Below are 16,287 nucleotides of genomic sequence, written 5' to 3'. Positions count from 1 at the left end.
TCCAACTGTCACCCTTCTTCAGACTTGGATTACACAGGCAGGCAGAGTGGCATTTTAAAACACATTATCTAAAAAACAACTCCATATGTTTTTTTAAATTGTGAGTTTGGGGACCCCAAACTCCAACTCTTTATCTCTTCCCAACAGGAATTTATACTTATAAGGGGTTACAAGGGCACTCAAATGACAACCTATGGGAGAGACATTCTGTGCAATACGAAAAAACAAAATTAGCAATGATTCACTATCAGGGCATGTAAACCACACCAGTACATGTGCTACCTTTTAAATACACTGCATCCTGCCCATGGGGCTGGCCTGGGCCTACGTTAGGGGTGCCTTACATGTAGCAAAAGGGAAAGGTTGGGTCTGGCAAGTGGGTGCACTTGCCAGGACGACATCGCATTTTAAAACTACACACACAGGCACTGTAGTGGCAGGTCTGAGGCATGGTTAAAGGGCTTCTCATGTGGATGGCACAATCAATGCTGCACGCCCACTAGTAGCATTTGATTTACAGGCCCTGAGCACATCTGGTGTACTTTTCTAGGTACTTACTAGTACATGAAATATGCCAATCATGGTTAAACCAATCACCAATACAATTTAGACAAAGAGAGCATATGCACTTTAGCACTGATTACTAGTCGTAAAGTGCCCATAGTTCTAAAGCCAACAAAAACAGGTCAAGAAAGAATAGGAGATAGAAGGCAAAAAGTTTGGGGATAACCCTGAAAAAAGGGCCAGGTCCAACAGTATCTCTAAAACTTTCTGCGCCACCCTTCTTAAAAGATACCAACATTTCACAGGCATTCGCCAAGGCCCAGAATTGGGAACATCTAGCAGAACAGAAGAAGTACCAAGTGGAAAAGCTCCAACATAGGGCTTTAATGATGGAATACCTGAGGGCCAACGTGGCACCAGTGGGACTCCTAGTCAGTAATGAATCAAGGATATTCTTGGAAGACAAGCAATTCAGGAAGGAATAGTCACTTATAGCACAGCTCTGCTTCCAGGATTGACTGATCATTATTAACACAGCTAAACACCTCTGTGATGTGAGGCTGAAGGTAATGCCAGCTTTGTAATGATTCTCCTGTCTTTTGCTAGACTGAAGTCAGATTGCTGAAATGTGTTTAAATCCATTGGTGTGTTTAACACTGTAGTAACACCTCATGTCCACAGAGGCAGAGCCAAACACAAAATTAATCACATATGAAACACAGGTCCCCATAAGGTCAGAGTTTTAAAAGTTGTTGTTAGACCTGGCATCCTTGGTGTGGTTAAGTTTGTGCCTCTACCTCCTGTGTTTTTGATGCTGCACTGGATTTTGGTTTTGCTGGCTTAGATGCTTTGGGCACTTTGCCACTGCTGATCAGTATCAAAGTGCAAGTGCTCCCTTTGTAAATTGGTATAGTGATTGGTTCTCCCTTATTGGCATATTTGTTTTACCAGTAGATCCCTAGTAAAGTGCACTGAGTGTCCCAGGGCTGGTAAATCAAATGCTACAAGTGGGCCTGCAGCACTGATTGTGCCACTCACATGGGTAGCCCTGGAAAGATACCTCAGTCCTGCCGCCTCGGTGTCTGTGCGCAGTTTGTTAACTGCCATGTGGACTTGGCAAGTGTACCCATTTGTCAGGCCCTAACTTTCCCTTTTCTTACATATAGGGCACACCTATGGTAGGCCAAGGTACCCCCCTGGGCAGGGTGCAGTGTATGTGAAAGGTAGGACATGTACTGGTGATTGTAACATGTCCTGATAGTGAAATCTTGCCCCATAGGACATATTGGGGAATGCTTTGTAACATTTTACAAGCATACCTTCCCATCGGGATAATATCGAAAAATGGAGTTTGGTATCCCTGATCTCAGGATTTAATAACACATTTATTTTAGTAAAGATGATTTTTAAATTGTGTGTTTGAAAATAGCACTTTTAGAAAGTGGTTATTTTCTTGTTCAACCATCCTGTGTGCCTCTGCCTGTTTGTGGATTGACTGTCTGGCTTTGGAGTGACAGGGGCTGGGGAGGTGCAGTGGCTCCAGGAGTCTGGATGAGTCAGCACTAGGCTGAATAGGCCAGATCTGCATTTGGAGCGATGTGAGGAGTAGCACCTGTACCTGAATAGGGCTGTGCCTGCCTTCCACAATGCTGGCTCCACCCACCTGTGGTGTGTATGGGGCCAAGGCTCACACTGGCAGCGGATGCTGTTGTGCACTGGCAGAGTGCCCCCCAGAAGAACTGGTTTGAGCTAGGCCCTGAGCCCCTTGCACAATCAGAACAAAGACATTTTGGGGTATATTTTCAAACCCAAAAAGCCAGATTTTAGATCATTCCTGGAATTCAAGAGAAACCTTTGCCAAGGAGATGAGCTGGAGAGACTGAGAAGTAATGCCCTTGCTGTGTATCTGGGGATTGCCCTGCAGTTGCTGTTTCTACCAAGGAAAGGAGAAGGACTTTGCTGTGTGCTGTGTTCCCTGCTTGAAGGAGATCTCCAAGGGCCTGAAGTGTGCTCGCCTCCTGTTCTGAAGTCTCAGGAATACAAATAATTCACCCCAGCTCCCCTGAACTCTGCTGCTGTGAGTTCTGACCTGCCAAGAGGTGCATGTGCCAGTTTAGGGCCTCTGGACGTTGTTGCTGCTGTTTGGGAGCTGGGAGCAAGAAGAAACTTAACCCCTTCCATGCTCATGACAAGCTCAGCTCGTCATGCAGTACACTGCTTGTGTGCTCATGACGAGCTGAGCTCGTCATGAACAATGGGAGTCCTAAAATATCAGCACAGAGGGGGAATTTCTATAGCATTGATGTGGTTAAAGAACTACAGAAATCGGCTCATCGCATCTTGCGGCTGTTTTCCCAACGCACATCCTCGGTGCAAGAAGAATTTCCATGCATTGCTGTGCCGCTGCGGAAACCGCTGCAGCTCCTGTCGCCACTGCAAGAATCGACACACGAGGGATCGCGGCTGAAGAAAAGCGACGCAGCACCGCTCAACCCCGCCGCATCGATTGCCAATGCATCCAGGATTTCCACGGATGGTACCTGTGCGGCAAGTTCTTCAGACGCATCACCCGCGGACTGCTACCGTCACGAAGAATCAAAGCATCACTCCCCGTACAGACCAGATTCAACTCAACCCTTCCTCTGGTTGCAGCGGGACTGTCACATCGCCTCCCCAAGGTCTCAGGAGTGTTGCATGTCCGTTTTCCGACGCCGCGACTGTTTGGCTTATGAACTTTCACGCATCTACAAGTACTTTGGTGAAAAGTCACGCATCCATAGTTTTCTATGGTACAAGTTCTGAAACCTTTTTAAAATAATATTTTTAACTGTGTAAGTAGGATATTTGGCGTTTTGGTCTTGTTTAGTGTAGATAAAAATACTTTCTTTTTCTAAACTGCTGTGGTGTCCTTTTGTGGTGTTTTCACTGTGTAACTGTGAGTGTTGGTACAAATACTTTACACATTGCCCATGGGATAAGCCTGCCTGCTCGTGCCAAGTACCAAGGGGGTGAGCAGGGGTTATCTAAAGTGTGTATCCCCCTTACCCTGACTAAAATCAAGGGTCCCTATTTGGACCAAGGTACCTACATCTGCCACTTAGAGACCAGCATTTCTAACAGTTGTAAACATTTTCACAATTGTTTCTGAAGTGAATTTGTATTATTTAGAAGGCATTGCCTTATAGGAACCTGGGTTCAAGTCCCCACAGTGCAATCAAGTCCCCACAGTGGGAGTGTGTCATCAAACCCACACCCACACACACACACAAATAAGCACACACAAACATTGCTTTCAAAATGCCTTATTTTTACTTGTTCATTGTATTACATGCCTCATCTGAGAGTGTTGCACCATCTGCAGGAACCCAATTGCAGCACAACCGATAATAGTATAGCAAAGGGGTTTATAAGGTAGCAGCCACTAACAAAATATGTGCCAACGTTTTATGATTAAAAGGAAGTATGATGTTTCAAGTTCTAACACAACTCATTGGTATAATAATGATGTCACTGGATATGGCAAAAACAACCTTTGAGTTTAACAATGGCATCATAGAAAATCATAATAAAGGCTCGGTGGAAATGAATCACTCTTCCCTGTTGACTCACCTTCTCTCTCCCCATTGTATTGCCCTTCTTTCCTTATTATATATTCGTTCTGTCTTTCACTCTTCTTCTATACAATTCTCCTCTTCTCTCGCTCTCTTCTCTACCTCTGCATAGTGCTCTACTTCCTCCACAGTTCAACCAGTTGTTAACTAGCTCCAGTGGACCACTAGCTCCTTCCCTTTCTTTTCAATGTCTCCCTTAATCCCTCTCTCCATCCCACTTGTATTCCTTCCCTTCTGCTTTGTCTTGATCCTAATTTCTTTATCTCCCTACCGTAGAACTCCTGATTCTTTCTCTGTCACCTATTTTTCTTCTCTTTGCTCATTTATTTCCCCTATATCGCTCCCCTCTCTCATTAGCCCTGGCCGCTGACCTTAGTGTCTGACACTGCCCTTCCCTTTTTTCTCTCAATATCTCTCTCCTTACGCTCCTTTCCTTTTCACCTCACTCATATGTTTTGTATTTCCCTCTCTTGATCCTTGTCTCTTTCTTTCCACCTCTGTTTTTTTTAGTTGAGCATTCAAACCTCCTGCATATACTTTAGTGTATACTTATATGTATATGTACTTTGTGGGCTCTGGAGATCAGCCCTAGGACTTGTCTGCCTCTATTTAACTGTCTTGATAGAAAACGACTAGTAGAGGTCGGTAAAATACCAGAATTGCTTTCTGCTGAGGGACTTTCTTTTTTCTTTTTCTGGCAACTGTATGTATTTAGCTATGCAGCACATTAGCCTTGGTGGTGAAACATCTACTGTTCTTTAACATGTAAAGATAGTAAGCACCAAACTGTGTGACATGCAAGGTATGGGAACACATGGAGAGAAATATTGCCTTTCAGAAGGAAATGGTATAGTCCAAAGCTCTGTTTTTAATATAAAATCAGGGCCTTCATTGTCATCTCACTGAAAATACAAGATTTGAAAAATATATTTTTGTCTACGGGTGCTCATAGAAGAACATTTCTATGGACTGGAATCTAAAGAATGCTAAAGTGATTCTGGTATTTTGCTGACCTCTGCTAGTCGTTTCTATCAAGAAATGTAAATAGACGCAGTTGCCAGAAAAAAAATCCCTAAGCGGAAGCTGACAAGTCCTAAGGCTGATCTCCAGAACCCACAAAGTACATACACATATAAGTATATACTAAGGTATATAAAAGAGGTCTTGAATGCTCGACCTAAAAAGGAAGTAAAAAAAATCCTAATGGCTAAATTCTTGCCTTAAATCAGCTCTGGCACACTGCTCATTGATTACCATCTGATTGACAATAAGATTGCTGGACACTTTTGAATCGCAGCACTCGCCTGCCATGCTCATTTATATAGCAAAGATTATCGAATTTTCTTCTGCATGGTCTGTATCCCACATACCTTAACTATGTTGCACGACTATCTTGTTGCATTATGTTTACTTTTGTAATACCTATCTAAATTGTAAAGCACTCTGATACCCACCTGGGTCAAGTACACCCTATATAAAACTTTTCAATAAATAAATAATGCAGGTTTTATGAAACACTTTGTGCTTTAGTTCATAAAAAAATCCTTCTTCACATATGTGGTCCAACCCCTGTGCACCTCAAAATGTTTTTGTATACTCTGCTCTCAAAATGGCCTTGCAGAAACTGTGTAATTTTGATGTTTCAAAAAGTAAAAAGTACTCAGTTAGCAATACAGATCAAAATCTCTTACAACATGTGAGTACCAGCCAGGATGGAACAAAAATGTTATTATGTGAGGATAATCATGAGTAATTCATAGTTAATTTTTGATGGTTAGACGTTTTAACTTAAATATTCACCTACAAGAGTGCCTTGAGAGAACTTGATAGGTGTCTGTGATATATTTTCTGCTCAAATGAGTCTCTGGAAAGCATGTGCTGTGACTTTTACACATGTGGTGTGCTCTAACCATTCTGCCAATCAGCATTTCACATAATATGTGAAATTTTGCTAATATTATGCATATTTTTGAGGGGATAAGTGCTTTGTCTGTACTTTCAATTGGCTATTTAATTTGAAATATTTGTACCTTGCTTTTAAAGCAAGCACATAAATATATCTATATTAGAAAATCTTGAGAATACTGCGACATTTTGGGACATATGTACAAGGGAATTGTGCCACTAAGCCACTTTATGTAGCTTAGCACCACTTTGTAATTGTGGTACCTTTTCACGCAGGTATCTGCGTGAAAGGGGGTGGATTGGGTGTTGCTGTGGGCTTTTCGCTCAAGACCCATCACTTTTTGACGCTGCCTCAGATTTACACGGATCTGTAAGTCTGAGGCAGAGCCAAAAATAGGCGCGAGATTTGCGCAATGAGAAAAAACTCTTTTATTTCTTCTCGTTTTTGCCTTTTCTGTGTGTTCTGTAGAAAAGCAAATCACCATTATTGATTGTTGATGTGCAGGAATGTACACCTTCTTGAACATAAACAAATATCCCCGCAACGCATGCAACCCAGGCACCCATGCACTATGATGTAAGGGTGTCTGTGTTGGCGCTAGGCAGCTATTTTAATGCCAGCGCTAGGGAAAACAAAGGGGTGCACAGTAATCTCGTAAATACGTCTCATCCTTGCGTTTTGGAAATGTCACTGCGTGGGTCCGCAAAATTTGCCTAAAGCGACGCGCTGTGCCATTTCCTTGTACGTATTTTCAGCTTTACCTCAGCATGAGTGTAACTACTTAAAATGACAAAATAATGTACATTTGCAATCAGAGAATGAAACAGTTAACACAGTTCTTCTGCATATAAAAAGAATTAGCAGCACTTTGACACAGTGTGGCGTGCCATGTGAAAGTTTGTACTGGAGGGCACAGTAAATGTCCCAATGACAATAAAAAATGTTTGCTATATTGTTAATTCTCCATCTGCACTTTATCAAGGGTATCTGGGAGTGCTGTAGCATTTCCCGCCCCTACTTTCAGCGCCAATGTATCAGACTTTGATGCAAAGGAAAACCAAGCAAGACAGAAAAGTGATTTAAGGGAGAAAAATATATGAAAATAGGTAAATAGAAAGAAAGCTGGAATGAAAAACGAGGTTAAAGAGTGTTATAAAAATAGAGGAAGAGTAGGGATGTAGAAGAAAATAATTAATTAAAACTGTGAATCCTTCTAAGTAACATGCCACCAACACGTGCATTACCTTACTGTTTTATCTGGGAATTTAAAGGTCAAAATGATGAAAATGCGTCCCATTTTACTTATTGTGCTTTCAAACTACGAGTATGTAGCAAGAAGCAGATTATAACACAATGCTAACACTGAGACCACTCTTTCCAATTACGAAGTGTGCAGAACGAGAAAAACAAGGTCATGTTAACCCAGAAAAGAACAAAGTGCAGACATTCTTCTTCTCTAAGGACCTGAATGACCCCGCCTCTTATATTTTATGGGCGTTTAATTACTCACTGAAACTCAACAGGCAGAATGCCCACAGCACTCAAAGGATATTTTGACAGGCGTTAGCAGATTACACGAAGATAAAAAAAAAAGAAAATTCAGACTTCAGTCTTACCAAGCCTCCTCCTACAACAGCTATTCGTTGCTTCTGAACTTCAGCGGAATCCATGTCAGAAATCGGGGAAAAGGGAACGTCACAGAGAGCTGCACGAGAAGCTTGCACGCTGCCTTTACGAACCTGGTTATATCATGCTGTATGTAGCTGCACGTCAAAGCTTATCATGGGACTCAGCGAGGGGAGGGTGGGTATACGCAGTAACTCTGGGAGGAGTCGAGGGCGAGAGGGAACCACTGGTGCCGGTTCAGCGGATAAACAATTGTGTTTGCTAATAAATGGCCCGAAGCTGCGCACGATTAAGTAGTCCAGCCTTTTTAACCAGAAGCAGTCAGTGTACAGGATGGGATGGCTAGGCCCATGTTTCTAAGGGGAAACCGAAACTAAAAGTATCAGCGTGTACAGCGCTGGTGGCTAAATCAGGCCTACGCTAAGGTAAGGGTGAAGAAAAGGAAAATAAAATAAAATAAGCTCCTCTTTGAACTCTATTTAAACGACATAATGGATCACAGTGCGCAGTCTCTAATGTTTACCATAAAAGCACAGTGTATATTTTTCACTCATGGAAAATTTGTTCACCATTGCATTTTACAAACATGATTTTAAAGGAATTTGGTAAAATATTGCATTTAACCTGTATTGATTTCTTTCTTTCATTCCTTTTTTTCTTTATTTCGTTTTATTATTCTTTCATCCTATCCTCCTTTCAATCAATCCTTAATGCTTTCTAATATCATTTCTGTACTTTTTTTGCATTCTCCTTTCATTCCGCTCTCATTTTTCTTTCTGTCTGTCCATCCTTTCGTTCCATTTTTCATTGTTTTTACCTTTCAGACCTTCTTTATACTCATTTTCCTTTACTTTCCTTGCTCCCATCCTTTTTCTAATTCATTATTTTCTTGCTCCTTCCGTTCTTCTTATCATCCTCCTGTCCTTTCTTCACCCCTTGAATCTATCCTTTTTTAATCCCTTCTATTTGTTAATACTTTCTCTTTTTCCTTCCTTTGCACTTACTTCTGTCTCCCATTTCTTTCCATTATTTCATTCTCTTTTCCAACGCTCCTTATTTCTTTCTTTCCCTCCTTCCATTCTTCAATTTATTTGTTCCTTCCATCTTCTTCTTTCGTCCTTATTTCTTATTTCTTTCCATCCTTCTTTCTTCTTTTGATCCTTTTTATTTTCCATTGTTATCTCTTGATTTGCATTCTATTCTCCATCCTTCATTCGCACTCTCTCACTCTATTTGCTCTCACTTATAATTTTGTTACTAGTTACATAATTTCTCTTTCTGCCTGACACTGTTTTTTTAACTACTTTTGCAACCTTTGGTCCATATCACACACCTGTGTCCTGTTAATTATTCTTCCAGTACTGCGAGCCACAGATCAAAGAGAGGAAGGGCTATAAAACAATGTATTCTGCCCTACTTGCAAACCCACTTAACCTGATATAGCGGGTACTTCACTGCGCCCTTGGGTTAAGGTGACCCTTATGACTTGGGGCCGTTTGGCCGATATGTGATCTAATGCTTGTTCTTCGAGTTCTGCAAATAGATCTCATGCCAACCTGTTCCACTTTCATTTCATGAGTTTAAACAGAAGACACTGAAAACTGTTGCCTGAAGAAATTCATTTGCCCAAACAGTACACTGCAGGAGAGGTGAAGAGACATGTTAACACCACATGAGATGTGTTGGGATGGAAATGTCCCTTGCATGAAATACACAAGTGTACCCCTGCCCTGAGTGACACTAATGCATGTAAAAGTAGTATCCTTACTTTGTTTTGACTCAGCAGCATGCTAATCTAGCGTCTGCACTGTAGTTTAGGCCTATCCATTGTATTGTATTGTATTGTATTTTAATTGCATTTATATAGCGCTTACTACCCCTGACGAGGGGTCTAAGCGCGTTTTCGGTGAGTAGCCCGCTACTCCGGGTCCCATAAAGGATTAGTGTTGAGTTAGTATAGTAAAATATGAAAGTAATTAAAGTGGTGGATAGGTTAGTCAGTTATTTGGATTTGGAACGATAGCGGAAGGATAGAAGAGGAAAAAAGGTTTGTATTTATATGACGCTTGTTACCCCTGATGGGGTGTTGAAGCGCCTTTTTTTCTTCTTTGTGCAGTAGTATGCTACTCTAGAAACCGATAAAGGAATAGTGCTGAGTTAGTATGGTGAAATATGAAAGTAATTTGAGTGGTGACTATTAGTCAGCTACTTGGAGTGAGAAGGATAGCGGAGGGATAGAAGGGGTAGAAAGATTTGCATTCCGATATAGCGCTTGTTACCCCTGAAGGGGTGTTGAAGCGCTTTTCTGGCAAGTAGCACGCTACTCCAGAACCCATAAAAGGAAAAGTGTTGAAAATTTGTGTAGTGAAATACGAAGTCATTTGAGTGGTGGATATGTTATTCAATTATTTGGATAGAAAAGGGTAGCGGCAGGATAGAAGAGGGAAAGAGGTTTGTATTTATATAGCACTTGCTACCCCCTGATGTGGTTTGAAGTGCTTTTTTTGGTGAGTAGCACGCTACTCTGGACCCCATAAGGATTAGTGCTGAACTAGTATAGTGAAATATGAAAGTAATTTGAGTGGTGGATATGTTAATCAGTGGTAAAGCCAAGGTCCAGAAATTGTTCTGTGACCTGGGTGGGCATACCAAGTGTATCCTCTTTTATAATGTGACAACTGTCCATGCCCTGTGTTACTGACACAAAATGTTGTTTCAGCGGATTCGTTTTTCTTTAGATTAATAGTCCTGACAAGACCATTTTCTGTTCTAGGGAGGAGTGAGAGCTAGCAGCCCCACTCTTGTAAGGTTCAGCTGAATGGTCACACTCAGACCCTTGCATTCCATGTGTCTGTCAAGAGTATGTATGCATGTCGGATGTATGGCACATGTGTAGTAGCAAGGCTCCGTGTGCAGTGTTGTTGTTATTGTTGTTATTGTTATCTGAGGTTTGTATAGCGCCAAATCACCGTCGGGTCTCTAGGCGCTCATGACAGAAGCAGTAACAACAGCTGAGTGGGTAAACAGAAGGTACAGATATAACAGCAACTCAAATAGAACAAAAAGCTTCCCTAAATAAAAGTGTTTTCAATGACTTCCTAAAGTGAAGAAGATTTACTTCTTTACAAAGGGACTCTGGTAGTTTGTTCCACAACTGTGGGACTTGGACCAAAAAACATCTCCCTCCCTTGGTTGCCATTTTGAAACGCGGACAAGACAACAATTGGGAGTTGGAAGACCTCAGCGCTCGTTTGGGATTATAGACCTCAAGTCGTTCTTTTATATAGGCAGGCGCCTGCCCATAGATTGCCTTATGGGCGATGCATAAACTTTTAAATTCCGCCCTTTGCTTTATGGGGAGCCAATGTAGTCTGCGCAGTAGTGGGGAGGCATGGGTCTGTCTAGGTAATCTGAAGATCAGTCGCGCTGCATCATTCAAAGTTACCTGCAGGCGGTTGATCAGGATTTTTGGCAGACCTAGATAGAGCGCGTTCCCATAGTCAATCCTTGAAATTATTGTCGCCGAGACAATAGTCCGGAGCATATTTAGGGAGAATAGGGGAACTAGCTTACGTAGCTGCCTAATTAGGTTAGTACAGGTCCCAACAACAGAAGATATCTGGCTAGCCATTGTCAGCTCATGGTCGATCTTAATACCAAGGCTTTTTACATTGGGGCATGGTTTTGGGGTGGGGCCAAGCTCTTGGGACCAAAACAAATCACTCCAGGGCGAGGCGGCAGTTGAAACCACCAAAACCTCAGTTTTTTCAGGATTTATTTTCAGCAAATTTGCCGTCATCCAGCTAACCGTATATCTAAGTATATTCTGGGCCTGGGTCTGTGCAAATGCCGTGTTGTCAATACTCAGTAACAACTGAGTATCATCGGCATAGTTAAAAATTCTGCAGCCCATGCTTTGCCAAGGAGTCTATCAATGGTTGTAGATAAAGATTGAATAAGAGTGATGACAATGCAGAGCCCTGCGGGACTCCGCACTCAAGGACACCCACCTCAGATATACAATCCCCTAGTTGAATCCTCTGGGTCCTCCCGGACAGAAAGGATTTTAGCCATTGGTATGCTAGATCCTTTATCCCAAAAGCGGCCAGTCTGTCCAGGAGCAGGGCATGGCTGACAGTATCAAATGCTGCTGATAGGTCTAAAAGTATCAGGGCACTTGGTTTCTTACTGTCAGCCATGCCTCTAAGCTCATTCAGCACCGAGAGCATTACTAACTCGGTGCTGTGATGTGCGCGGAACCCCGCTTGCCGCTCCTGGAGTAGATGGTGTGACTCCAGGAACGAAGACAGGGACTTTAGCACATGTTGCTCCAAGATCTTGGACAGAAAAGGATGCTGGGATATTGGCCTATAGTTTTTCAGGATAGCCGGGTCCGCCCCTGGCTTTTTTATCATGGGCTTGACTCGTGCCTTTTTAAAACTAGCTGGTAGAAGGCCAGTGTCTAACGAGTTGTTTAAGAGGGAGATGATATGGTCCTCTACAACAGGAAGCGCCTGACAGAAAACTTCGGGGGGACATGGGTCTGCCGGGGAACCTGACTTGATTCTACTTATAAGCTGCCCGAGGGTTGTAGAGTCCATACCTGGTAATCTAGAGATGATGGATTTCAGGGGGGCTTGAGAAACCTGTGGTGCAAGGGGACCACTGGAGGTATCCTTCTTGATATCAGACAAGATAGTTGCCACTTTCTCGAGAAAGTAACGTTGGAAGGCGTTACAGTCTATCATTATTTCAGCCTTTTCAACTCTCTTACTCAGTTCTTTTAGGATTTTAAAAGTCTCTTTCTGTACATTATCTGCCTTATTTATACTCGATTCATAGTATTCCCCTTTGGCTGACACGATAAGCTTTTTATATGAATTCAAAGATATTTTGTACTGTTCTCGGTCTGTACAGTCTTTTGTTTTCCTCCAGCATCTCTCAAGATGACGAAGCTTTCTTTTATGATCCCTCAAGAGCGGGGTAAACCAAGGGGCCCTTTTTTCAGCACCCTTTATTTTCTGTACTCTTTCCGGTGCTATCTGGTCGGTAGCCTGTCTAAGATTCGCCACTATAGCATTATAATCCTGATCTAAATCACCATGGGGGGCCAATGATTGTATATATTTAGGAAGGACGTCACTTAAGGCTTTGGAATCGACCTTTTTCCATTGACGTACTTTTTTTGTTTTTAAAGGTGGTTTGATCGGATCGCTATCAATAGGAATGTCACACTGGAGTAGATAATGGTCAGACCAAATGCAGGGTACAATGTTCGTAAGGACCACCTCTGGATCAGAGGTCCAGATTAGGTCGAGGATGTGACCCTTAATATGCGTTGGAGCTTCCACGAGCTGTACTAAGCCTAGCGAGGTCATGGAGGTGACGGGTTGTCGAGTCTTTACATGCACTATGCCAGTGGACATTAAAATCTCCTGTCACCAGGACTTTTTTATATCTAGTACAAATATCTGAGATAATGGGGGCGAATAGTTCATTAAACACTGAGGTACATTGTGGTGGACGATAGAGAGTAAGAACAATAAGGCAAGTATTGTGCAAGGTGATCTTCACTCCAAGTATATCCGCCGAATCTGCTGTTTCAGCTAATAATTTGACCACTGTTAGATGTTTTTTAAACATAATTGCACCTCCCCCCCCGAACATTATCCGCACGATTGTGCCAAAAAATGTTGTATCCATTTGGGAGGGCAGCTATAATATCGGGGGAGGAATTGTCACCTAGCCACGTTTCAGAAAGGGTTAGTGCGTCTATGACCTCATCCTGAAGGAGGGTAAAAATTTCAAGGTGATGTTTTTGGAGCGACCTTGTATTCAGGCTAGCGAGCTTCAGAGAGGGCGGGTGGATGTTAGACCTACAGCTAGGGGATCGTAAGATGTTAGTCTCCTTTAATGTGGTCAACGTGGTTAAATTTAGAGTCTGCCCACCTAGATCTAATAGATGTAGCTCGCTCGAAGAATATGTCAACCGCCCACCAGGGGTACTGGTCCCTCAGCCCGGTCGTGCGCGGACGAGCGCAGACAGGCAGGACTCTGGCACGACTCCGGCGCAGGTCCGGCGCATCCGCTGTACGCGTCTGCTGCGCGGAGTCATGGTCCTTTCCTTATAAGCGCTACTAGAGCGCGTCACCCGCCCGGCCCACACCCAATATGGACGCCAAACCCGGGAGACCAACCCTCGGCGTCAATACTCAGCCGAGAGCGGTCCGTGGGCGGAGGGAGTGGGGAGAAAGAACACGGGACACAAGGGAGCAGCAGGAAGTCTCCAGGCTTCTTAGATCAAGCCGAGAGCTCAACGTTTAAAAACGTGCTGTTACGAATTAAAAATATGCCCAGAGATCGGCAATAGAGACCTCCCGGCTTCCGCCTCAGGAGGGGAAATACTTCTATCAATAGGCCCTATGATCACTGGAAACTGTAGGGCCCATTTTGGATTGCCCCTGGTTTAGAATGGCACATGGGCGAGGTGGATAAAGCTTCACCAGACAATGGAAACTTTTTGTAATGTTTTGCCTACTATCCTGCTGCTGGAGTTTGAAGATGCCAATGTATGACAATCTGCTGTGCATACGGATTTGTGCTAAGCTGTAAAAGTGTCTGAAATCATCTGCGATTGAGTATGGAGATTGCCCTCCACATAATAAATGCAGAGTACTTGATGCGCTGCTATTAAACCAGGGCTGGTGCCTCCCAAAACGTATGGTTAGAGAAATAACATTACCAATGCAAACTCTTTTTGCTCAAAATCACACAAACTGATTTACAGATTACTTAAACATGGTGATCGCTTCGTGAACTCAAAACTGTGACTGTTTCTGCCCGTATCCTCATATCCCCATTAGATGCCACAAACTTTTTGGACCACATAGGAACCAGGAATAGAGCATTAGTGGTGGTGGGGCACTCAGCAGAAAGCCATAGTTAGGAATATCAAACCTTGTACTGAAATCCCATTAGTGTGAATAGTATTTTCTTTTACTGTGACTTTAAAATACTTTTCTTTTCTCAATACAAGAATTGGGCTGGGCAGTGAAATATTGTGTCTGTGTGTTCTGAATCTTCGCCCCTCACACTACCTCCACAAGAAACCTGTGACTGCTTGCCCTTGCTGCCCTGACATTCAAGTGTGGAAGTAGTGTACTTGGCCCAGTTTGCAGAGTTATAGTTGGTAAGACCCCAGAAAACCAGAGATAACCCCAAGTACTACAGTTGTTACCCAATTGGTCCTGTATACCTTGCAGGCTTCCGTAGAGTTTCTGACTGTATGGTGGAACTTGGTAAAGATTACATGAACTTAGGGCAATAGCTTCATAGCGCTGTTGCTGCGTGTGAGTAGATGGACTGGAAAGAGAGGATGTGAAGAACCATGGTACACTCTTGTGAAGGTAATAGGGTTGGTTTATTGACAACATGAATCATACTGGCAGCTGCTCCTTGAGAGACCTTGATCAACTGTGGCTCAAAGAGCCCTTAGACCCTGGGGTTCCAGAATCTTTACACAGCTTGCTGCCAAGCAAGGTAGTAAACCAGCTTTAGTTTTTTTTACTTTTATTATATAAAATGTCAATACAGTTACTGAATAGCAAAAACAAATAGCCCAAAAAAAGAGCAGCCACACAAAAAATGAAGGATGAAGCACAATGAACAAGACACTCGCTTTGCTGAAATGTCACAAGAAACTATATATTCTGACCCCAAGACAGATCAAATTAAATGTTTAAATATGACCCAAACCTAATTGAATATAATAAAAAACACATAAACAAATGACAACAGACGAACAAGGAATACCAGTCAAGCAACCAGTATATTCCTGAATCTCACTGGAACTCTATTTTTCTCTCAGTCCTCTTTAAAAGATGAATGTTCTATTTCTCTTTCACCTTCCACAAAACACCCTACTCTATAAAAGCAAACACTTTGTTACAGCATCCTCTAGTATTACCTAGGTTGGTATAGGCTACATCATTATTCTCACTCATTCGAAAAATTCCCCACTCTATCTTTTGCAACCTTGGTCAATCTACCTTCATTCCACCACTATTCACCACACATTCTTGCAGAGGTGCCTTTACCTTTGAAAACCTGTGATGGTTCACAATGCTTAGATATCCCATTGTTTACATAAAGAGGATAATTTACCCTGACCCAATCGCCAATGGCTACTTTCTTAACCCTCATACTTGCCATCCACAAATTAAAGTTTCTGTTCACCACCTTGTGTTTCTTCCTTAAATGACTCCTCACCTTACCACATGCATCACCTCTGCGCTCACAATCAATCCAATCTCTGATCCAGGCGGGACACAGTATAGAGAGGGCATTCCTTCCCCTCTTGTCCTTAAAAGGAGAGACACCAGTAGCACTATGTGTTACTGTCCTAAAAATACCAATCACATCGTGCACTGGTTCTATGACAGTTCGACCACACTCTACCCCCATTTTATACATACTATAATCAGTCTGTTGCACCTCTTAACCAACCAATTAGTTAGGCGATGATACAACTCCATTCTTAGATGAATTATGTCTCTCTCCTCCAAATGCTTTTCCACCTCCACTGATGTAAATTGGACACTGTTTTGCATCAAAATCATTGTAGGTGGATCTTTCCTTGAA

General features: G+C 42.6%; 1 protein-coding gene across 2 annotated transcripts in view; it reads right to left on the bottom strand.

The window, feature by feature from the left end:
- KMO (kynurenine 3-monooxygenase) overlaps nucleotides 1-7,975 on the bottom strand; it is a 514,165-nt gene extending 506,190 nt beyond the window's left edge. Inside the window, exon 1 of one of the 2 annotated variants that reach the window (XM_078648707.1) lies at nucleotides 7,638-7,975. In XM_078648707.1, the coding sequence (XP_078504833.1) occupies nucleotides 7,638-7,691 (54 nt within the window). In that variant the 5' untranslated portion in view covers nucleotides 7,692-7,975. The remainder of the gene's footprint in view (nucleotides 1-7,637) is intronic. The other variant, XM_078648706.1, reaches the window with a different exon arrangement.
- Between the last annotated feature and the right edge of the window lie 8,312 nt (nucleotides 7,976-16,287).

The sequence above is a fragment of the Lissotriton helveticus genome, chromosome 6 (assembly GCF_964261635.1).
Source record: "Lissotriton helveticus chromosome 6, aLisHel1.1, whole genome shotgun sequence".
In the NCBI taxonomy this organism is placed as follows: Eukaryota; Metazoa; Chordata; class Amphibia; order Caudata; family Salamandridae; genus Lissotriton; species Lissotriton helveticus.
This window is presented reverse-complemented; position numbering and strand designations above follow the sequence as displayed.